Genomic DNA, 20,893 nt, shown 5'->3' with positions numbered 1-20,893 from the left:
GTCAACTTTGGCGGAATTTGAACTCAAAATGTAGTGGCAGATGAAATACTGCTAAGCATTTCGCCTGGCGTGCTAACGTTTCTGCCAGCTCACCACCTTTGTCCATTGTCCACACTGGCATAGTTTTCATGGTTTGACCAGAGCTAGCAAGCTTGTGGGGGTAGTTGCTGCACCAGAGTCCAATCTGATTTGGTATAGTTTCTATGGCTGGATGCCCTTCCTAATGCCAACCACTTTACAGAGTGTGGTGGGTGCTTTTTTGTGGCACTGCATGGGTATGTTTACATGGCACTGCTGCAAGTGCTTAACACCACCAGAAGGCCCAGTCTTAACACTTCAACACTTCTGCTGCAGTGTATGGGTCTTCTTGAGTACAACAAGGGACCAGGTATCTCAATATGTGTGTGTATTATATACATGTATGTGTGTGTGTGTGTGTGTGTATCATATACATGTATGTGAGTCTGTGTGTATGTATGTATATATAAATATATATATATGTGTAGATGCATGACTTTATATGTATGCATATTCTCATGCAAAACATGAATAGACACAAAAATATATAACTCTGTATATGAACATGTATTCATGAAGCATGCACTATCAAAATAACAAACTAAATTTTTATTGATTTTCTCCTCCACCCTTCTTCACTTCTTCATTGAATAATGAATGCTTATAATTCTACTTATATTTCATACATCTTTCAGGTGTTCCTCTCCCCCACATCTTCTCTCCCTCTCTCTCATTCAAAACCAAACTTGATGAATGAAGTTTCATAATTGATATAACATTGTGGCATTCATTTTGCTTCTTGATTAAAAGAACAGTTTTGCCTGACAGGCAAAAGAATTGGGTGAAAAGATAAGAATTATAAATATATATAAAATGACAAAGATATGAAGGTTTGCCTAGCTTTTTTTCTTTTTTTACCCCATTTTTGCATTCTATGGCTATGATTCAATGAGAAACGATGTTATTAAAATAGTAGATGAGAGAATTTGAAGTAAAAATAGAAATGAAATTAATTTTCATTATATCATTATTCATCTAATTTGATTGGTAAGGGTTGGATAGGTCTGTAAATTTTTCCCTTTGTATCAGATCTTGACAACTTTCACAGTTACCACCTATTCACTGCTCCTGTTACACAAATCTGATATACATCATTCAATATCTTATCTTTTTTTAAAATTAATCCTGCAGAATTGATAAGAAACAAAGCACAGGCATGGCTGTGAGGTTAAGAAGTTTGGTTTCTAATCATGTAGCTTTAGGTTCAATCTGAGAGTGTGGCACCTCGGGCAAGTGTCTTCTCCTATAGCCCCAAAAGCTTGTGAGTAAATTTGGCAGTTGGAAACTGAAATAAGTCCCCACTGTTTGATAACCAGTGTTGATGTGTTTATGTCCCCTAACTTAGCGGTTTGGCGAAAGATATTGATAGAATAAATACCAGGCTTAAAAAATTAAGTTATAGGGTTGATTGACTAAATCCTTTAAAGTAGGACCCCAGCATGGCCACAGTCCAACAACTGAAATAAGTAAAGGATAAAAGATAAAGACAACAAACACACACAGAGAAAATGATGAAATCTAACCTGTTTAATAGCTTGGTGGTATTCCGGGACATTCCTTTCCAAGAAACCAGGCTCAGTGCGACTGGCATGAAACAGGCATATCCACATCACTACATTGACACCAATGAATATTATATGAAGAGTTTGCAGCTCGTAAAATGTCTGTGGTAAGCACTGAAATGAGAGAATGGTAAAACACAAGATTAGCATGCTGATCTATAGATTAAAAAAAAACATCTCTTTCACTGAAGAAATATCCGGTGGTGTAGGCTATGGTCTAGTCACCTGTATAGTTAATCAGGTGATACATGAAGGAGTTGTACCCAATGACTGGTGTAGTAGCCCCATAGCAACTGCTACAAAGGTAAAGGTGACACCTTAGACATAATTACAGAGGTATCAAATTGTTGGATCAGGTGATGAAAGTCATGGAGAGGATCATGGCCCAACTAATTATAGAGAAAGTGAGTTTAGATGAGATGCAGTTTAGGTTTGTACCAGAGAGAAGCACCACTGATGCTATATTTCTGCAGGAGAAATACCAAGCCGAAGATAAACCTCTTTTGTTAACATGGAGAACGCCTTTGACAAGGTCCCCTGATCCATTATCTGGTGATCAATGCAGAAACTAGGGATATATAAGTGGTTGGCGAGAACTGTACAAGCCATGTACAGGGATGCTGTCAGTAAGGTGAGGGTTGACGAGTATAGCAAAGAATTCAGGGTACAAGTAGGGATTTACCAAGGATCAGTTCTTAGCCCCCTTTTGTTCATCATAGTCCTTCAGGGGATAACAGAGGAATTAAAAACAGGCTGCTCCTGGGAGCTTCTCTATGCCGATGACCTTGCTCTTATAGCTGAATCACTACCAGAATTAGAAGAAGTTTCAGGTGTGGAAGCATAGTCTAGAATTGAAGGGCCTGAGAGTTAAACTAGCAAAAACCAAAGTCTTAGTAAGTAGAAAGGCAGACAAATCATAAGTCCCTTCAAGTAGATGGCCCTGCTCAATCTGTAGAAAAGGCATAGGTAGAAACTCCATAAGATGTACCTGGTGTAAGGTACGGACACATAAGAGGTGCAGCAATATCAGAGGAAAGTTAACAGGGAAGATAGTCACTCCATAAGATGTACCTGGTGTAAGGTACGGACACATAAGAGGTGCAGCAATATCAGAGGAAAGTTAACAGGGAAGAAAGTCTTTGTGTGTGGAAGGTGCACAGGCACAAAAACACCAAAAATGTACAGAAAATAGATTCAATCACATGCCAGAGGGGAAAACTAGAAGTAGTTGATAGCTTCCATTATTTAAGTGAGCAAGTGTGGGTGAATGCTCTGAGAGCATAGCTGCTAGAATAAGAATAAGCTGGGCAAAATTCAGAGAGCTCCTACCTCTGCTGGTAACAAAGGGTCTCTCGCTCAGTGAGAAAGGCAGACTGTATGATGCCTGTGTGCAAACAGCTATGCTACACGGCAGTGAAGCATGGGCTGTGACTGCTGAGAACATGCGTAAACTTGTAAGAAATGAAGCTAGTATGCTCCACTGGATGTGTAATGTCAACGTGTATGCATAACAGAGTGTAAGCATCCTGAGAGAAAAGCTGAGCATAAGGGGCATCAGATATGGTGTGCAAGAGAAATGACTGCATTGGTATGGTCATGTGATGCATATGGATGAGGACAACTGTGTGAAGAAGTGTCGCACCTCTAACAGTGGAGGGAATCTGTGGAAGAGGTAGACTCAGGAAGACATGGCACGAAGTGGTAAAGCATGATCTTTGAATATTGGGCCTCACAGAGGCAATGACAAGTGACTGAGACCAATGGAGATATGCCGTGCTTGAGAAGAATTGTTAAGCTAAGTGATATCATAGTTGTGGCCAATGCCAGTGTTGCATAACTGGCCTGTTAAAAGCACCCTTCAATCGTTGGGCAATATGCTGCGCTTGTGAAAACCTGTCGAACTGAGTGAAATTGTAGTTGTGGCTGATCCTAGTGGTGTCTGACTGGCACCCATGCTGGTGGCATGTAAAAAGCACCATTTGAGCATTGGGCTTCAGAGGCAGTGACAGGTGACCAAGACTTTTGGTGATGTACTGTGTTTGTGCAGACCTGTCAAGTCAAGTGAGACCAGTCGTGGCTAACACCATTGTCAATGGTGCCCATGCTGGTGGCATGTAAAAAGTACTCACTACACTCTTAGAGTGGTTGGCATTAGGAAGGGCATCCAGCTGTAGAAACCTTGCCAAATCAGATCAGAACCTGGTGCAGACCCCTGGCTTACCAGTTTTTAATCAAACCATCCAATCTATTCCAGCATGGAAAGTGGACGTTAAATGATGATGATGATGATGATGATTTATATGAATACATGTGAATTTATATGGGTATCCATGTGTGTGTGTGTGTGTGTGTATCTAACACTATATTTTAATCAGGCCAAATCTGGAACCTACTAATAGCTCCTTTTTAAGATCTGCCTGATCAATCCGATCAGCATGCCTGCATGTACAATGTGAAGTATTTTTAACCCAACACTTCAGTCTGCACTTCACTTCTGTTTGAAAAGCTGTGCTGATTTACAGAAAATCTCAGTGATTGTAAAAACTTTGCATGAACACACACAGACACTCACACACACACACACCACACACACACAGATGTATCCCCATATAAACAAAAATATAACATTTTGCATTTGCAAATACATAAACACATATACACATGTGTACACACACACATGCAAATAGTAATACATTTTTCATCCTCAAACACACACACACAAACACACACATACATACACATATCAACACTCCACTCTCTCATGCACACACACACACACTCACAAAAACACACACATGCATACCCATATGAATAGTAATATAACATTTTGCATTCTCAAACATATTCATGCTTGCGGCTATAAACACATGCACACATACACACACAAGTGTATGCGTGTCCACACACTTATGTGAATAAATATTCAGTAATGTAAAATTCTTCATCAAAATCGCACACACTCACACATACACTTACTCACACACACATACATGTGCATATGCATACATTCATGAGATGTCCATACATGTTATATGTATAAGCAGTAAAGTAAAATTTGACATCTTGAGATGCACACACACACACACACACACACACACACACACAAACACACACACACACACAAAACACAAATCATTGTCGATGTCGTCGCTGTAGTCATCATCATCACCATCATTATTATTTAATGACCGTTTTTCATGCTGCCATGGATTGGATGGATTGACTGAGGTCTGGAAAGCCAGCAGCTGCACCAGATTCCAATCTGATCTGGCAAGGTTTCTATGGTTGGATACCCTTCCTAACACCAACCACTCCAAGAGTGTAGTGGGTGCTTTTTATGTGCCACCAGCACAGGAGCCAACCAGGCGGCCCTGGCACTGATCATGTTCGGATAGTGCTTTTTACGTGCCACTGGCACAGGAGCCTGTCAGGGGCCACTGGTATAGACCACGTTCAGAAGGTGGCTTTTATGTTCCACTGGCACAGGAGCCAGTCAGGCGGCCCTGGCATTGATCACATATATTTATACAGAAAGAAATTTAAATAGCAGTGTGGGATGTTACATTTTCATACATGCATATATCCATATGTATGTGAAAACACATGTATACAAAATGCATATAGATGTTTGTTCACGTATATGCCTTCATACACACACACATACAAACACACAAATATACATACACACACACACACATATATATATACATGCACATATATATTTATATATATGCACATATATATACATACACACACACACATATATACATACACACATATATACATACATACACATTGATACAATCATTCTTTTAACATTTACAACCATCACACACACATGCACACATACATACACACACACACACACACACACACACACACACACACGAATATACAGATATGCATATATTTTTTATATATTTTGTTTAACAACTGTGATATCATTAAAGTACAGATGCTCTAACTTTAGCTTGACACAAAAACACCATGCATAATCACAGTACTGCTTCTGAGATTAAGTATAAAGATCTGTGGGAGATTTCATAAGAAAATACAAAGAAAAAACCCAAAACCCAACCATGATGATGATGATGATGATGATAATAATAAAGTAAAAACAAAAATGAAACAAACAAACTAAAAAAAAAAAGCCTATGTAACCAACTATTTTTATTCTACAAATAAAGATAGTTGCAGAAAAATTCTTCTGGCTGTCTTAGCTTTTAATTTCTTTCTAACCCTTTCACAACCATATTTCTATTGAAACACACTGCCTATGTTTTTCAATTAATTTTGAAAATAATCAAGAACTGGGAGGGATTTAGTATAACGAATGACTTTGTTTATTATTAAAGCTGCTGTTTAAACAGAATGATTCTTGCATACAAATTATGACTGGAGGTTCAAATCTATATATGAATATTGTTAAAAATATGATTTTGTGTAATAGAAGGAAAGACAGACCTAGGTAGATAGATATTTTAAGCGTTAAATAAAGCAGCTTAACATTTTTATTATTTTATTTCTGTTGAAAAAAAATTACCAACTTTTTTTTTCAATTAATTTTGAAAATAACGAAGAAATGAGTAATTTAGCCTTGTTATTTATCTGGTGCTTGGAACATCTATTTACCTGAAATTTTGACGGAAGGTTTTAATTTAGACTACTTTAAAAGAGGAAGATTGGATCACAGATCCAGGGGCAGTGCCACGATAGTTGGTATGAAAAGGGTTAACCATTCTATCTTTCTCTGTTTTTTTCTTTCTTTTAAACATAGTGTATCTAGGACTACATTATGTGAACTGTCCTTCTTGGAGATTATGAAAATAAAGATGGGAAAAAGAAAAGAGGAGAGAAGAGAAAAGGTGAAAGGAAGAAAGTGAAGTAGGAATTGAGAGAGAGAGGAGAGAAAGGAAATAGATAGGTTGAGAGATAGACAGATAGATACATATATATATATATATATATATATATATATATATATATATAGAGAGAGAGAGAGAGAGAGAGAGAATAGATATATATATATATATATAATTTCAACAATTGAGGGAAAATTAATTAATTAATTAATCAATTTCACCAAGTATTCAGTATGCAAAGGGACCATTTAAGGCAAATTCAAATTATTACATTATATAAAAGGGCTTAGTAAAATAAATTACTTTGCCGCATACTGAACTCGTTAGAAATAGCTGCTATTCTAACGAGTTCAGTATGCGGCAAAGTAATTTATTTTACTAAGCCCTTTATATAATATATATATATATATATATATATAGAGAGAGAGAGAGAGAGAGAAGAGACAGATATAGAGAGATAGAGTATGTGTGAATGTGTGTAAGAGAGTGAGAGATGAGGGGGTGGGCAAATAAAATTAGTTTTTTAATAAGATGAAAGAGTTATATTTGGGTCATATGATAAATGAATTAAAAATTCCTATGTTTTCTCCAGTCTGCAGTACTACCGCATAACTACAACAACAACAATAAAGCTTCTTGTTTAGCCTAGGGTCAATTCTGACCTTGCAGATAGAGCAATGCATTCCAATTGTAACCACCCCATCTTTGCCTAGTGAATGAATTTAGTTGATGGAAACTGTGTGGAAGCCTATTGCATACAGGCAAAGTGACTGAGTCTCTTTTGAGTGTTAGGCCTCATGGAGGCAATGACCAAAACCTTTGGCATTATGTTGTGCTTGAGAAGAAGATCCATCAAGCCGAGCAAAATTGCAGTTGTGGCAGATACTGATGTCACGCAAATGGCACTCGTGCTGGTGGCATGTAAAAGCACCCATTACACTCTCAGAGTGGTTGGTGTTAGGAAGGGCATCCAGCCATAGAAAACCATGCCAAATCAGACTGGATCCTGGCACAGCCTTCCAGCGTGCCAGCCCAGTCAAACCGTCCAACCCATGCCAGCATGGACAATGAACATAGAATGATGATGATGACATCTCTCTCTCTCTCTCTATATATATATATGCATGTATATATATGTATATATATATATATGTACAACTTATTTTTAGAAATTTTAGAAATTTTTAGAAATTTCTGTTGGCTTTCTTCAAGATACGTGCTTATAGTGATGAATTATATGGTTATGGATGATGTGTCTAATTTTGGCATATTTGGCATTAAGAATTTTTTTCTTTTGCCCTTGTTTATAAGTTGTTTATAAATTTAACCTTTAAAGGTATTTTTTAATATGCTGGCCATTGATTAAATTTTTTTGAAAAATTTTATCCTATATTAGATGTATATATACGTATATATATATTATTAAATGAGAATGTTGTTGATAGTGACTTTTGAAGTATCATCCAGTTAAGACATTGTTGGACTGCGATGCATTAAGCTAATCTTAAAATCTTCTTTGGGTGTGTGAATTTGAGTGGGGTGGTCATTAGGTTATTTTATGGAGAAGTGTTTGGAGAGAGAGAGAGAGAGAGAGAGAGAGAGTGTGTGTGTTTATCCATTCCTGTTCCAAGTTGACAATCAGTATTGGCTTGTTTATGCCCCCATACTTTAAACAGTCCAGCAAAAGCAACCAATAGAATAAGTACCAGATGTAAACCTACACATAATTTACTAGGGTCGATTTGTTCAACTAAACCATTTTAAGGTGATGTCCCAGAATGGCTGCAACCCAATGACCAAGACAAGTACAAGATAAAATGACATGACCGAACCTGTCTTGTTACGTTATGCAAGTTACATCATACACCAACCGACCGATGACCTCATCATCCACATATTCAGCCGAAACTATACTAACAACTATTTCGAGAAGTTCATTCCAATACCTTTTATAGTTTCCTTTTTTTTTTTCTTTCTTTTTCTCTTTTAATTTTTAGTTTGTTTTGGCATTGCTCTTGCACACATCTTCTGTCTTTATTTTTGGCTACATGCAGCAGACTCTGTGCTACATCAAACCAACTTGTCTTACCGAAATCTTCTACCCTAAAATTTAAAATTATTGAATTTCCTTTAAAGGTTTGCAGTCATGCATATAGAATTGCAATTACTGAGTCGGTAGTATTAATAATATCATCAACTCCACCACCACCACCACCACAACCACCACCAGTAGCATCTTTAGCCTCAGCATCTTCCTAGACTGATGAGAAAATAAATACCTATAATTTGAAAATTTCTCACCCGTCCCTCCTACCTGCCACACCTCATCCATGTTTGTTCAAGAGGTCATTTGACCTTCAGCACATTGATTGCTTTGATTTCTATAATGCACTCCTCTCTGGATAGCAGCCAAAATGGAGAACACACACACACACACGCACGCACACACACACACACACACACACACACCACACACACACACACACACACACACACACACACACACACAGAGTTTCATAACTACCATGCATGAAACTCTCAGCCCTTGAGTTACTTCATATAGAAATATATATATATATATATTATATATATATATATATATACTTACATACATACATATCTATAATATATATATATATATATATATGTATGTATATATATATAGACAGATAGATATAGACATACGCATATAGATATGTATTTATACATATATAGACACATATATGTATCCATTCCCCCACACATATTAGGTATGCTATATGAAGGCTGACCTTCAAAACATAAACCTGTCCATCTGTCTGCCTGCTTCCTTCAGCCCCCACCTACATCTCACTCACCCTGCTTTCAGTCCAAATCCTTAATTTAGAGCAATCAATATGAGATCAACAATATATTTACTCTTTGGGGTTCCAGAAAAGGTATAGTGCCGATCAAAGGAAATCCAACCATGACCATCTTATCTTATTTTCAGACATAGAATATCCAAGACATATTATCTAGCATAACCTTTTCTCTCTTTTTTTTTTTCCATAAGGTTCAAACGATCAAGTAGGGCAGTGTTTCTCAACCATTTTTAAAATCTATGGACCCCTTTAATTCCTATTTTACTTGGATGATCCTTCATAGCCATTTGATGTTTAAAAAATTCATATCATATTTTTATAATTAAATATTAGGGTATTGTTATATTTTGGGATAGCGATTTTCTTGTTCTTGCCAAATAAACACACGCACCATATCTTTTTGATTATTTATTATTCTGCCTTATGTCCATTGCATTTATTATTGTTATTATTGTCTTATGTCCATTGTGTGGAAATCTTTCTTCACACATCTGTGACCTCTTCAGTGACTCTTTTATCCTGTGTGTATCCTCTTATTCTGTTTAGAATGGACTACCATAAATCCTCGAGTATAGTCCGCCCTTGAGTATAATACGCTGGGGATTTTGTAAGGGGCTGTATCTCTGAAAAACCTAAACCTTGTGTATAGTATGCACCCCTTCTCTAACTTGAGTCATGTGTGATTAAGCCAGCAGCACCTAGTCGAGCAAACACTTTCGTGCATGCGTAATACAATAATGGTGATGTTCTTAACTGTTATATGGGAATGTAAATATGTTTGCAAATTGTTTTTGTTACATCTTTTTCTGTGTTCTGAATAATTTTATTTTAATAAATGTTGCTTACTGCAAGTTATGGATGATTCTTTTATGACTTCATTGCTTTCAGGCTTAGCTTAATGTATTTTCCCGCCCGACATCATAAAATGCATTTGAATAAATATTGCCGGACAGCAAATAGAGACTCTGTCATTGCTTAGAAAATATTTTTCATTTTTAACCTCGTATATAGTACACACTAGGGATTTTGACCTTTAAATTTTGGGGGAAAAATAAGGATTATACTTGAGGATTTATGGTAAACAGAACAGGAGGATATACATAGGATAGAAGAGTTGCTGAAGAGGTCACAGATGTGTGAGGAAAGATTTCCAGACAATGGACATAAGGATACAATATGAACAATAATAAGCAAAGAACGAATATATATAGTGTGAGTGTATATTTGGCAAGTAAAAGAAAATGACCATCCCGAAATATAACAATAACTGTTATATTTCACATCAGGAATTTTGCAAAACAAATTCATAAATGTAAATATTAGGAATTCTATAGAAATATTCAAATATTTTGTGCATTGTAGAAGTACAATCAATTTATTTCAGATAAATTTTAATAACAAAATCTTATATGGCCCTGGGCTATATAAACACTGGTTGAAAACCACTGATGTTGAGACTCTTCAATTAGCTCAAGCTGAGAAAAGTGAGTGTGGGGAAGTAGAGGTAGATATTAAAGTAGGAGAAGGGCGTTGAACCACATTGCCTTTATTTGAATTAATTTTCAAAATAATGAAGAATTTATTAAATTAACTTAGTTATTAACAAGCTAGTGTTTTGGACATGGACTAATACTCTTTTACTTGTTTCAGTCATTTGACTGTGGCCATGCTGGAGCACTGCCTTTAGACAAGCAAACCGACCCCAGGACTTATTCTTTGGAAGCCTAGTACTTATTCTATCGGTCTCTTTTGCCAAACTGCTAAGTTACAGAGACGTAAGCACACCACCATCGGTTGTCAAGCAATGTTGGGGAGACAAACACAAACATATATACACACATACATACATATATATATATATATATATACACATATACATAAAAAGAATACCTGTATCTTATATGTTTTTGCATGCAGAATTCAAAAATAATGTCAAATTATCTGTATCAACCACAGTTTCATTTTTCCCCAGTATCCCTCAGAGTTCCTGTTATGTGGGCTAAATTTCAGTTAAGCTGTTGAAATGTGAAGCTAACGGTTTAAGAAATACTCCTAATTTAAATGTTTATGAATAGAATTAATCCAGTGAAATCATAAATCTAGCTATCTGAGTCAATGAGTCCCAGAAGCTTGGCAATACTTAGTTGATGAGTCACCAATGCTTTGTCAGTACTGTGCTTGAAGTGTAGGTGTGTGGTTGTGTACTAAGTTCACATGTTCCATTCACCTTCATAATGCCAAAAAAACTGTATAAACATCGCAAACAACTTTTGCTGTATATGAAAAATATGTAAGATATTAAGACAATTGACGAAAAATATCTATAATAAAATTCTAATTGATAAATATAAATTTTCATTAAAACAAAACACGAGGGTGAAGTAAATCTCGTGGTGTGAAGAATCAACACAACATGCAAGTGAAGCACAACACAATGTGCGGTTGTCATGGCAATGAGCTGTTAATGCCTCGCTGTCTGTTGATTGGCTAAAACTACCCAAGTTTCCCAACTTTAATTCCAAATAACATCAGATTCTTTAATTTATGAGATAAAGTAATTCGTTGCATTGATGCACCAAAATTGAAAGAAATCTGAGCAAAATTAAAGGGGGGTCATTTTGCAGATGAAAAAGACTAGATCCCCTCCTCCCTCCCCAGTTGAGGGGTCTTTGTCTTGCAAGTTACTTGGTGACTTCACTGCAGCTGGTACCACATAAAAAGCATCCGGTAGACTCTGTAAAGTGGTTGGCATTAGGAGAGGCATCTAGCCATAGAAACCATACCAAAGCAGACAGCATAGAAAATGAATATTAAATGATGATGATGATGATGTAGTTCAGTTGATGAATAACTGTAATATGTGTAATTCTTATTTCTTTATTGCCCACAAGGGGCTAAACATAGAGGGGACAAACAAGGACAGACAAAGGGATTAAGTCGATTACATCGACCCCAGTGTGTAACTGTACTTAATTTATCGACCCCAAAAAGATGAAAAGCAAAGTCAACCTCGGCAGAATTTGAACTCAGAACATAATGTCAGACGAAATACCTATTTCTTTACTACCCACAAGGGGCTAAACACAGAGAGGACAAACAAATGGATTAAGTCGATTATACTGACCCCAGTGCGTAACTGGTACTTAATTTATCGATCCCGAGAGGATGAAAGGCAAAGTCAACCTCGGCAGAATTTGAACTGAGAACGTAACGTCAGACGAAATACCACTAAGCACTTTGCCTGACGTGCTAACGTTTCTGCCAGCTCGCCGCCTTGTAATATGTGTAATTCTGTGAAGAAGTGGAGCCAGGGTGATCAACATCAACAGGATTAGTGATGAAATAAGAGATGCATACACTGGAACTGGATTGGACATGTCCCTAGACAACATTGAGAAAGTGATTGAATGGTGCACTAAAGTGGAGGCAGCCTGTGGGGAAAAGAGCAGCAGGCTGCTCTAACAAAATAAAAAATTTTTGGCAAAAGACCATTGACAAGGAAAGGAGACGAGAAGGATGAAGTGGGAATGGGACTAGAATAGTAATGGAATATGCGATTCAAATAACATTATATATATATATATGTATGTATATATATAGGGAGAATTCATAAAAAAACAAAAGACAAAGACAGGTGGTGTAGACAACAAACAGACGTATTAGTATAACGCTCGGGAATTGAAAAAGTCTTTAATGTTTTGAGCCTATGCTCTTCCACAGAAAGGAACACAGAAAGAAACAAGGAGAGAAAATAATTGTTGAGAGGGAGGGATAAAGGGCAAGAGAGTGAGTTTGAGAGGGAGGGATAAAGACATGGGTTAGACAAGGATGGAAGAAAGAAAACAGAGTGAGAGAACAAAGAGATGGGGGTAAGTTAGAGAAAATATATGTTGAGTTTAGGAGCTAACAACAGAGCCTCAATATGACTAGGTGACTTGCTAGAAATAGTAGCCTAATTCTCTCAAATCACTCATAGTGTCATAAAAATGGAAGGACATATTAAATAATCTAGTGGGAGACATTCCTTAACATGAGATGGTCACATCTGAAAAGAAGATTGACTGGGCTGACCTGGGGCTAAATAACAACAACAAAAACAACAACAACAACTTAAGTGGGTTTGAACTGGCTAACCTTATGAATCAATCTGTATCATTATGGTTACTGTGCCAAGCAACAAGAAAACTATTTATAAAGATGTTGAACAATACACCATTGAAAGGACTAGATACTTACAATGGTAAGATAACAAAGGGTGCTCACCTTGAAAAGTAGTGAGAATATAGTTATATAGATAGCAAGGCAGACAGGTCAGACAGAGAAAGGGAGAGAGAGAAAAAGGAAGAAAGAGATAAAAGGCCTGAGCAGAGACAGAGAGGGGGGACAGATGGGTTAAAATAGTAAGGGCAAGAGAGTAAGTTTGAGAGGGAGGGATAAAGACAGATGGGTTAGACAAGGATGGAGTGAGAGAGAACAAAGAGATGGGTTAAGTTAGAGAAAAAGACAAAGAGAGATAGATAGAGAGATGGGTTGGAGAGAGATGGTGGGTGGGGATAAAAACAAAGAGGCTTTTAACTGACTGCAAAAAAAAAGAAATGAATCTGGCAAAAATAAAATTGGGTCAGAGAGAGAGGTAGACAGACAGATATCTATATCTATATATATGATATATCTATCTATCTATCTCTCTATCTATATCTATCTATCTATATATATATATATAGATATATAGATATAGATAGATAGATAGACATAGAGATAGATAGATAGATAGATAGATAGAGAAAGAGAGAGAGAAGTTAGACAAATAAATGTAAGAGGAAGAGTGAGATTTCTGAGGAAAATAGACATCTAGATCTAAACACTCTATTGTGTGTGTGTGTGTGAGAGAGAAAGAGAGAGAGAGAAAGAGGGGGAGAGAGATAGAAAGAGAGAGAGAGAGAGAGAGATGGGGAGGAACTAAAACAGAATGGACAGGTGAGACGAGAAAGTTAAATGAAGCAAAGTGTATCTGGAAGCAAGGAGGAAGGAGCAATCCGAAGTCAGGGCAAAGATTTCCGAAGAGGCAGGCAAGATGGAGGATGAAGCTAAAGCACCTGAAAGCAGGCTGTGGAGAGATGAGTGGAGAGAGATGAGTGGCGATAGAAAGAGGAGAACAGAAAGGCAAGAAGGGAAACGTGAGTGAGGAGACAGGGAGGCAAGAAGAAGCCGGTCAGAGTGAAGACAAGCTTGAATGATGGAGATTCAAATTGAGAGCGCCAGAACTTGAAGACAGTTCACAGGGAGAGCAAATCACAATGGGAAGAGGTCAAAGACATAGCATGCCGTTGTGAAGACAGCTGAGAAGGAAAGCAAACCAAAAGGAAGGTATATCAGGGAAGGAGAAGTCAAAAGAGAAAAAGTAAATGTGAGAAGGAGATATGGGAGGGTGAGGTGGGAAAAAGTCAGCAGGGGGTTCATCCTGGGGGTCAACAAGAGATTGGAATGGCAAAGGGAAGGAGGTCAAAGTGAGAGAAGAGATTTGAAATGCAAGTGGGTTAAGAGTGAAAAGATGCTAGTAAGGAAAGACAAGGCTATCCCCACCCAATGAGGGCAGGTTAGAGTACCAATGGTGCAGAGTGAGGGCAGGTCACAGTAAGAGCAACCCATTCCTTATGAAGGAAAATCACAGGTAGAGGTAAAACTGAATGAAACATTAACGCTCCCTTTTCCATGCTTGTGTGGGTCAGTTGGAATTTGTTGAGGCAGATTTTCTTTGGTTGGATGCCTTTCCTGTCATCAACCCCAACCTATTTCCAAGTAAGGTAATGTTTTCCCATAGCTGGACATGTTTTTTATGGAAGACTGGAAACAATCTCACATGTATGATAATGATGCTCATATACAGACATCATGGATGTCAAGACATGGGTATGTCCAAATACACACATATACATATATATATACATATATATATATATATATTATATATATATATATATATATATATATATATATACACTAACATATGTACATACATATATATACACATACATATCGAAATCAAACTCGATTGCGTAGACCTGTTGAGGCAAGTGAAATCGAAATCGAAATCAAACTCGGTGACTGGCATCCGTTGCTAGTGGAGCACTAAGAGTACTATACAAGTGAGATCGTTGCCAGAGGAACAAGCTGGCAAGTTAAAAACACCATCCGAGTGTGATCGTTACCTGCGTCACCTTACTGGCACTTATGCTGGGAGCACGTGAAAAAACATTCGAGTGAGGTCGTTGTCAGTGCCGCTGGACTGGCTGCTGTGCAGGTGGCACATAAAAAGCACCATTTGAGCGTGGCCGTTGCCAGTACCATCTAACAGGCCCTTGTGCCGGTGGCACGTAAAAGCACCCACTACACTCTTGGAGTGGTTGGCGTTAGGAAGGGCATCCAGCTGTAGAAACTCTGCCAGATCAGATTGGAGTCTGGTTCGCCAGACTTCAGCATGGTAAGCGGACGTTAAACGATGATGATGATGATGATGTAAATGATGAACAATGAGAATGAGTGCTCAACACCCACACACACACAAAACATACGTATATACAACTACAGTTATCATTCATAATCAAGAATGATTGGATGACATGTATCATGCGTCTTGTGAGTTGCTTCAAGAAGCCCCATAATTGTGAGCAGACATGGAGCAGCTTCTCAACCTGCTGGTACTTCCTTTGGCCTAGTGAAACATCCAATTTGTGATGGCTGGAAGGAGAGAGGACAGTACCTTCTTTACTTAATTCCCCCACTGTCACCAACATTAGCCCACCAACCAAATAAATTAAAAAAAAAAGATAAAAGGCAAAGCTAACATCAGTGAAATACGAACTTGGGGCTGACAAAGCCAGAACAAACACAAGGCATTCTACTCAACACTCTAACAACTATTAATGAACATGTGTACCTGCACACAAGCGATTGCACACACACACTAGTGTAGGAATGAAATTTGTTTAGGGCGTGCAAACTCCGGTCTGTTGAAGATATTCAGGATGATGTTTGAAGTGTTTTCATTATCCCACCCCTAACAAAACAATGTTAAGGGTTGCACTTGCATCCCTAGCATCCCCTGTTTCTATGCCTACACACACACACGCACTAGTGTAGGAATGAAATTTGCTTAGGGGGTGCAAACTCAGATCTGTTGAAGATTTTCAGGATGATGTTTGAAGTGTTTTCATTATCCCACCCCTAACAAAACAATGCTAAGAGTTGCATTTACACCCCTAGCACACCTTGTTTCTATGCCTACACACACACACACACAACACACACAAATACACACTCATGCACACACACATGTACACAAACAAGATTAAATGCTATATATTTAAAAATTTGAGATCGAAAATAAAAACAATGGCAAACCACAAGTATTGATGTACTGGAGATTGTTAATGAAAGGGAAAAGAATACAGAAACAGATGACAAGGACAAAAATTTCCACACCCATTATCCCAAGAGTAGGGGGTGGATATCAATGATGATGATGATGATGATGGTGGTGATGATTATGATGATAATGATGAGGATGGTGGTGATGATATGATGATGGTGGTGTTGATGATGATGGTGATGATGATAATGAAAATGATGCTGACGAAGAAAATGGTGATGATGATGAATATGACAGGGATGATGATGATGGGGATGACGACGACGACGACAATGATGATGATGATGATGATACAGCTGATAAACCTTTAATGCTGGTGATTATGATGTTGAAGATGAAATAAGTTAGGGTGACACTGTTGGAGATAATGCTGCTTAAAAACAACTTACATCTACCCATAAAACACGATGGATGATGATGATGATGAACTGTAACTGAAGAAATAGATGACACTCAAGTAGATTGTATTATTGGAAAAAGAAAAATCATGGTATGGATGGCAGCAGCAGCAGCAAGAAGAAGAAGAAGAAAAAGAAGAAGAAGAAGAAGAAGAAGAAGAAGATGATGATGATGATGATCAAAGCCTTCCCACCAGAAATTAACAAAGACATGTAATGAAAAGAAATACAAGAATATGTGGAGATGGAGAAGAAACAATAAATCATATTGACTTTGGCTGCCCAGTCCTGGCTAAGAAGGAATATATTCACAGACATAACAGAGTTAGGACCTATATACGCTAGAAGCTATGCCAACACTATGGAATATCAACAGAAAAAAAGATGGTATAGGCACACATCAGAAAAGGTCACAGAAAATGAAAAAGCAACCATACTCTGGGATATGCCAATACACACAGATAGAGAAATTAAGGCCAATAGGCCGGATGTAGTTGTCAGAGATCACCAAGAAAATAAATGCTTTCTAATCGATGAATCAATACCAACAGATGACAATGTTTCTCTGAAAGAAATGGAGAAGCTTTCAAGATACAAAGATCTGGAAATAGAGGTAACTCAAATGGGTAGTCTAAAAACAAACAATTCCTATCATAGTAAGGTTATATTTTGTAGCCTGATGTTAGGAATTTTTTTTCCAACAGCCTAATCTATGAATAACAACAACAACAATAATCCTTTCTGCTATAGGCACAAGACCTGAAATTTTGTGGGAGGGAGTAAGTTGATTACATTGACCCCAGTGTTCGACTAGTACTCATTTTATCGATCCCAAAAGGATGAAAAGCAAAGAGGACCCCAGGGGAATTTGAATTCAGAATGTAAAGATGAATACAGGCAGTGGCTCTCATGGCTTCTGATCTAAACTGATTGGGAGTGTTATCATGTACATTGCTGTTTTGGTATACAAGATGGGCTACAGTATATATTCTGCACAATACCACAGATCTGCTTGTCAGTTGTTTGATGTAAACCAGTTGAGCATGACCCTTAGTGGCTGATGATGTGTGCATCTCTGATCATGAGCAGAAGTAGTGGGAAAGCATCTTTGCCATGTGTTCCATGTGTTGAGAGGAATTCTTAGAGGTTTGGATAATTCACCTTTGGAAACGTGGGTGGTTCATTCAACATCCTTAAACAACCCTTAAACATCCTTAACAACCTTTTGAGTAGGATGGGCTACTCAACCTGAAGAAAATTCTAACTGGGACCCACCTGCAAGGTCATGCACTGCTTATCTTGATATGAGATCACCATGTCGCATACATATGGTTGTGGTGTACCCTTATCAGAGGCTAGTCATGATGGGTATACTGGGCTTCGTATATTTTACCCCAGTTTCACTTTGATAGCATGCACTGCTCTCTCACTCAACAACAACAACAACAACAATGCTGGCAGTGGTGGTGATGGTAGTGGTGCAGCTGTTGTTAAACCCTAAGTTAGCTCTGACTCAACAGACTTACGATTAAAACTTTCCAGCCTTGACTACCCTGTTCTTCTTTTGGACTACATTATCCAATGTGTTACTCTCTTATCCAATGCCTTACTCCCTTTACATGATGAAAAGGTGAAATTTAATCCTTTTGCGTTTAAACCAGCCATATCTGGTCCCAAATACCCTGCCTATTTTATGTTCAAACAGGCCTGCTCTGGCCTCTCTCACCTACCCTACATGTCATTCTAAAAATAAACAAACAGGCGCAAAGGTGGCTGTGTGGTAAGTGGTTTGCTTTCCAACCACATGGTGCTGGGTTCAATGTCACTGTGTGGCACCTTGGGAAAAGCAGACGGAAACTGAAGGAAGTCAGTCATATATTTATGTGTGCGTGCGTGTGTGTGTGCATGATTGTCTTTGTATTTGCCACCCACCACCACTTGATGACTGGTGTTGGTTTGTTTACATCCTCTTACATTGGTGATTCAACAAAAGAGACTGACAGAATAAATACCAGACTTCGAAGAAATGAGTACTGGGGGACAAGATTGACTAAAACCCAACAAGGCAGTGCCCCAGCATGGCCACAGTGAAATGATTAAAACAAGTGAATGAATGATAAAAGATAAGGAAAACACTGAAATTTCAAAGTTACAAGTTAATACATGATCAATTCAAAACAATGTGAATAAATAAGCATTACATTTGACCAGAGTAATGCTGAATGCTAAAGGGATAAGGAAGATTTGGTTGCTATTTCTAGCAGAACGAGTAATCACTGAGAACCTCCTTATGTTAGAGAAGAATGATAATGATGTATTGGCAGTGGTGGTACTAGTGATGGTGGTGGTATTGGCAGTGGTGGTGGTGGTATTGGTGGTAGTGTTATTGGCTGTGGTGGTGGTATTGGTGATGGTATTGGTAGTGGTATTAGTGGCGGTGGGATTGGTGATGGTGGTCGTATTGGCAGTGGTGGTGGTGGTAGTGGTATTACTGGCTGTGGTGGTGGTATTGGTGATGGTAGTGGTATTAGTGGTGGTGGTGGTTGTGTTATTGGTTGTGGTAGTGGTATTGGTGATGGTTGTGGTATTGGTGGTGGTGTTATTGGTAATGGTAGTGGTGGTGTTGGTAGTGGTAATAGTGGTGGTGTTAGTGGTTGTGGTGGTGGTATTGGTGATGGTGGTGGTGGTATTGGTGGTAGCAGTGATGGCAATGGTGATGGTGTTGGTGATAATGATTATCATAATGATGGTGGTGGTGGTGAAATCAGAGATAATGAGAGACAGATAAAAGTGAGCAATCAAAAAAGAAAAAAACAACAACAAAAAACAAAAAGGGAGTTTGTAAAACAAAAAGTAACAAATAACAGGACAAAAAATTGCATATACATACATGCCACACATACCCTTAACAACAACACAACAACAACCACAACGACAATGACAACATTTATTGATGAATGGGGTGGGGGGAATTATTGATTAGCAATTCAATTGAACACATGCTGTGACACTAAGTTAGTGCTGTGGATTGGAAGGCTCTGGTCTGGTTGAAAGAAGAAAAGAAGAAGAAGAAAGAAGAAGAAGAAGACGAAGAAGAAGGAATGAGAGACAAAAGAGTTCAAAGACAACAAAAACAAAAAAAAATATATAAGTATGGAGAAGAGAAAGAAGATGGGGAAGATGAAGAAAAAAGAAGGAAAGGGGAGAAAATAAGGGAAGAGAAGGGGAAAGAAAAGGAAGAAAAAGTGGGAAAGAGAAAGAAACGAAAGAGAAGATATGGAAAAGAAAAAGAAAAAAAAAACAACAAAGAAAAACGAAAAGAAAACAAGAAGAGATGAAGAAAACGATAAAAAAAATAGAAGGAAGTGATGAAGAAGAAGAAGAAAACGAAGGTGAAGAAGAAAAGAGATGAATTGCCAATGAAAAGAGAAGTCATCAAGATTATAGCTGCATTACCTAATGAAGAGATAACAGGATTATAGAAATGAGCAGAAGAACCTTAATAACCTTGCTAATGAACCAAACAGGACAACATTGTATTGTCTTTTTATTTTCTTTTACAATCTCCATCTCACATCTCCCCCACATCCTCTCCTCTTACAGTATCTTTTAAAGACATTTATGTGGATGTATTATATATATATATATATATATATAGACATATAATAATATACATATATATATATATATATATACATACATATATATACATACATATATA

The 20,893-nt window shown here is 37.7% G+C and overlaps 1 protein-coding gene across 2 annotated transcripts in view; it reads right to left on the bottom strand.

The window, feature by feature from the left end:
* LOC115214118 (probable protein S-acyltransferase 23) overlaps nucleotides 1-20,893 on the bottom strand; it is a 246,604-nt gene that overhangs the window by 15,276 nt on the left and 210,435 nt on the right. For both annotated transcript variants that reach the window (XM_029783180.2, XM_036504612.1), the window contains one exon: nucleotides 1,602-1,754. In XM_029783180.2, coding sequence (XP_029639040.1) covers nucleotides 1,602-1,754 — 153 coding nt within the window. The remainder of the gene's footprint in view (nucleotides 1-1,601; nucleotides 1,755-20,893) is intronic.

Source organism: Octopus sinensis, linkage group LG7 (genome assembly GCF_006345805.1).
Source record: "Octopus sinensis linkage group LG7, ASM634580v1, whole genome shotgun sequence".
NCBI lineage: Eukaryota > Metazoa > Mollusca > Cephalopoda > Octopoda > Octopodidae > Octopus > Octopus sinensis.
This window is presented reverse-complemented; position numbering and strand designations above follow the sequence as displayed.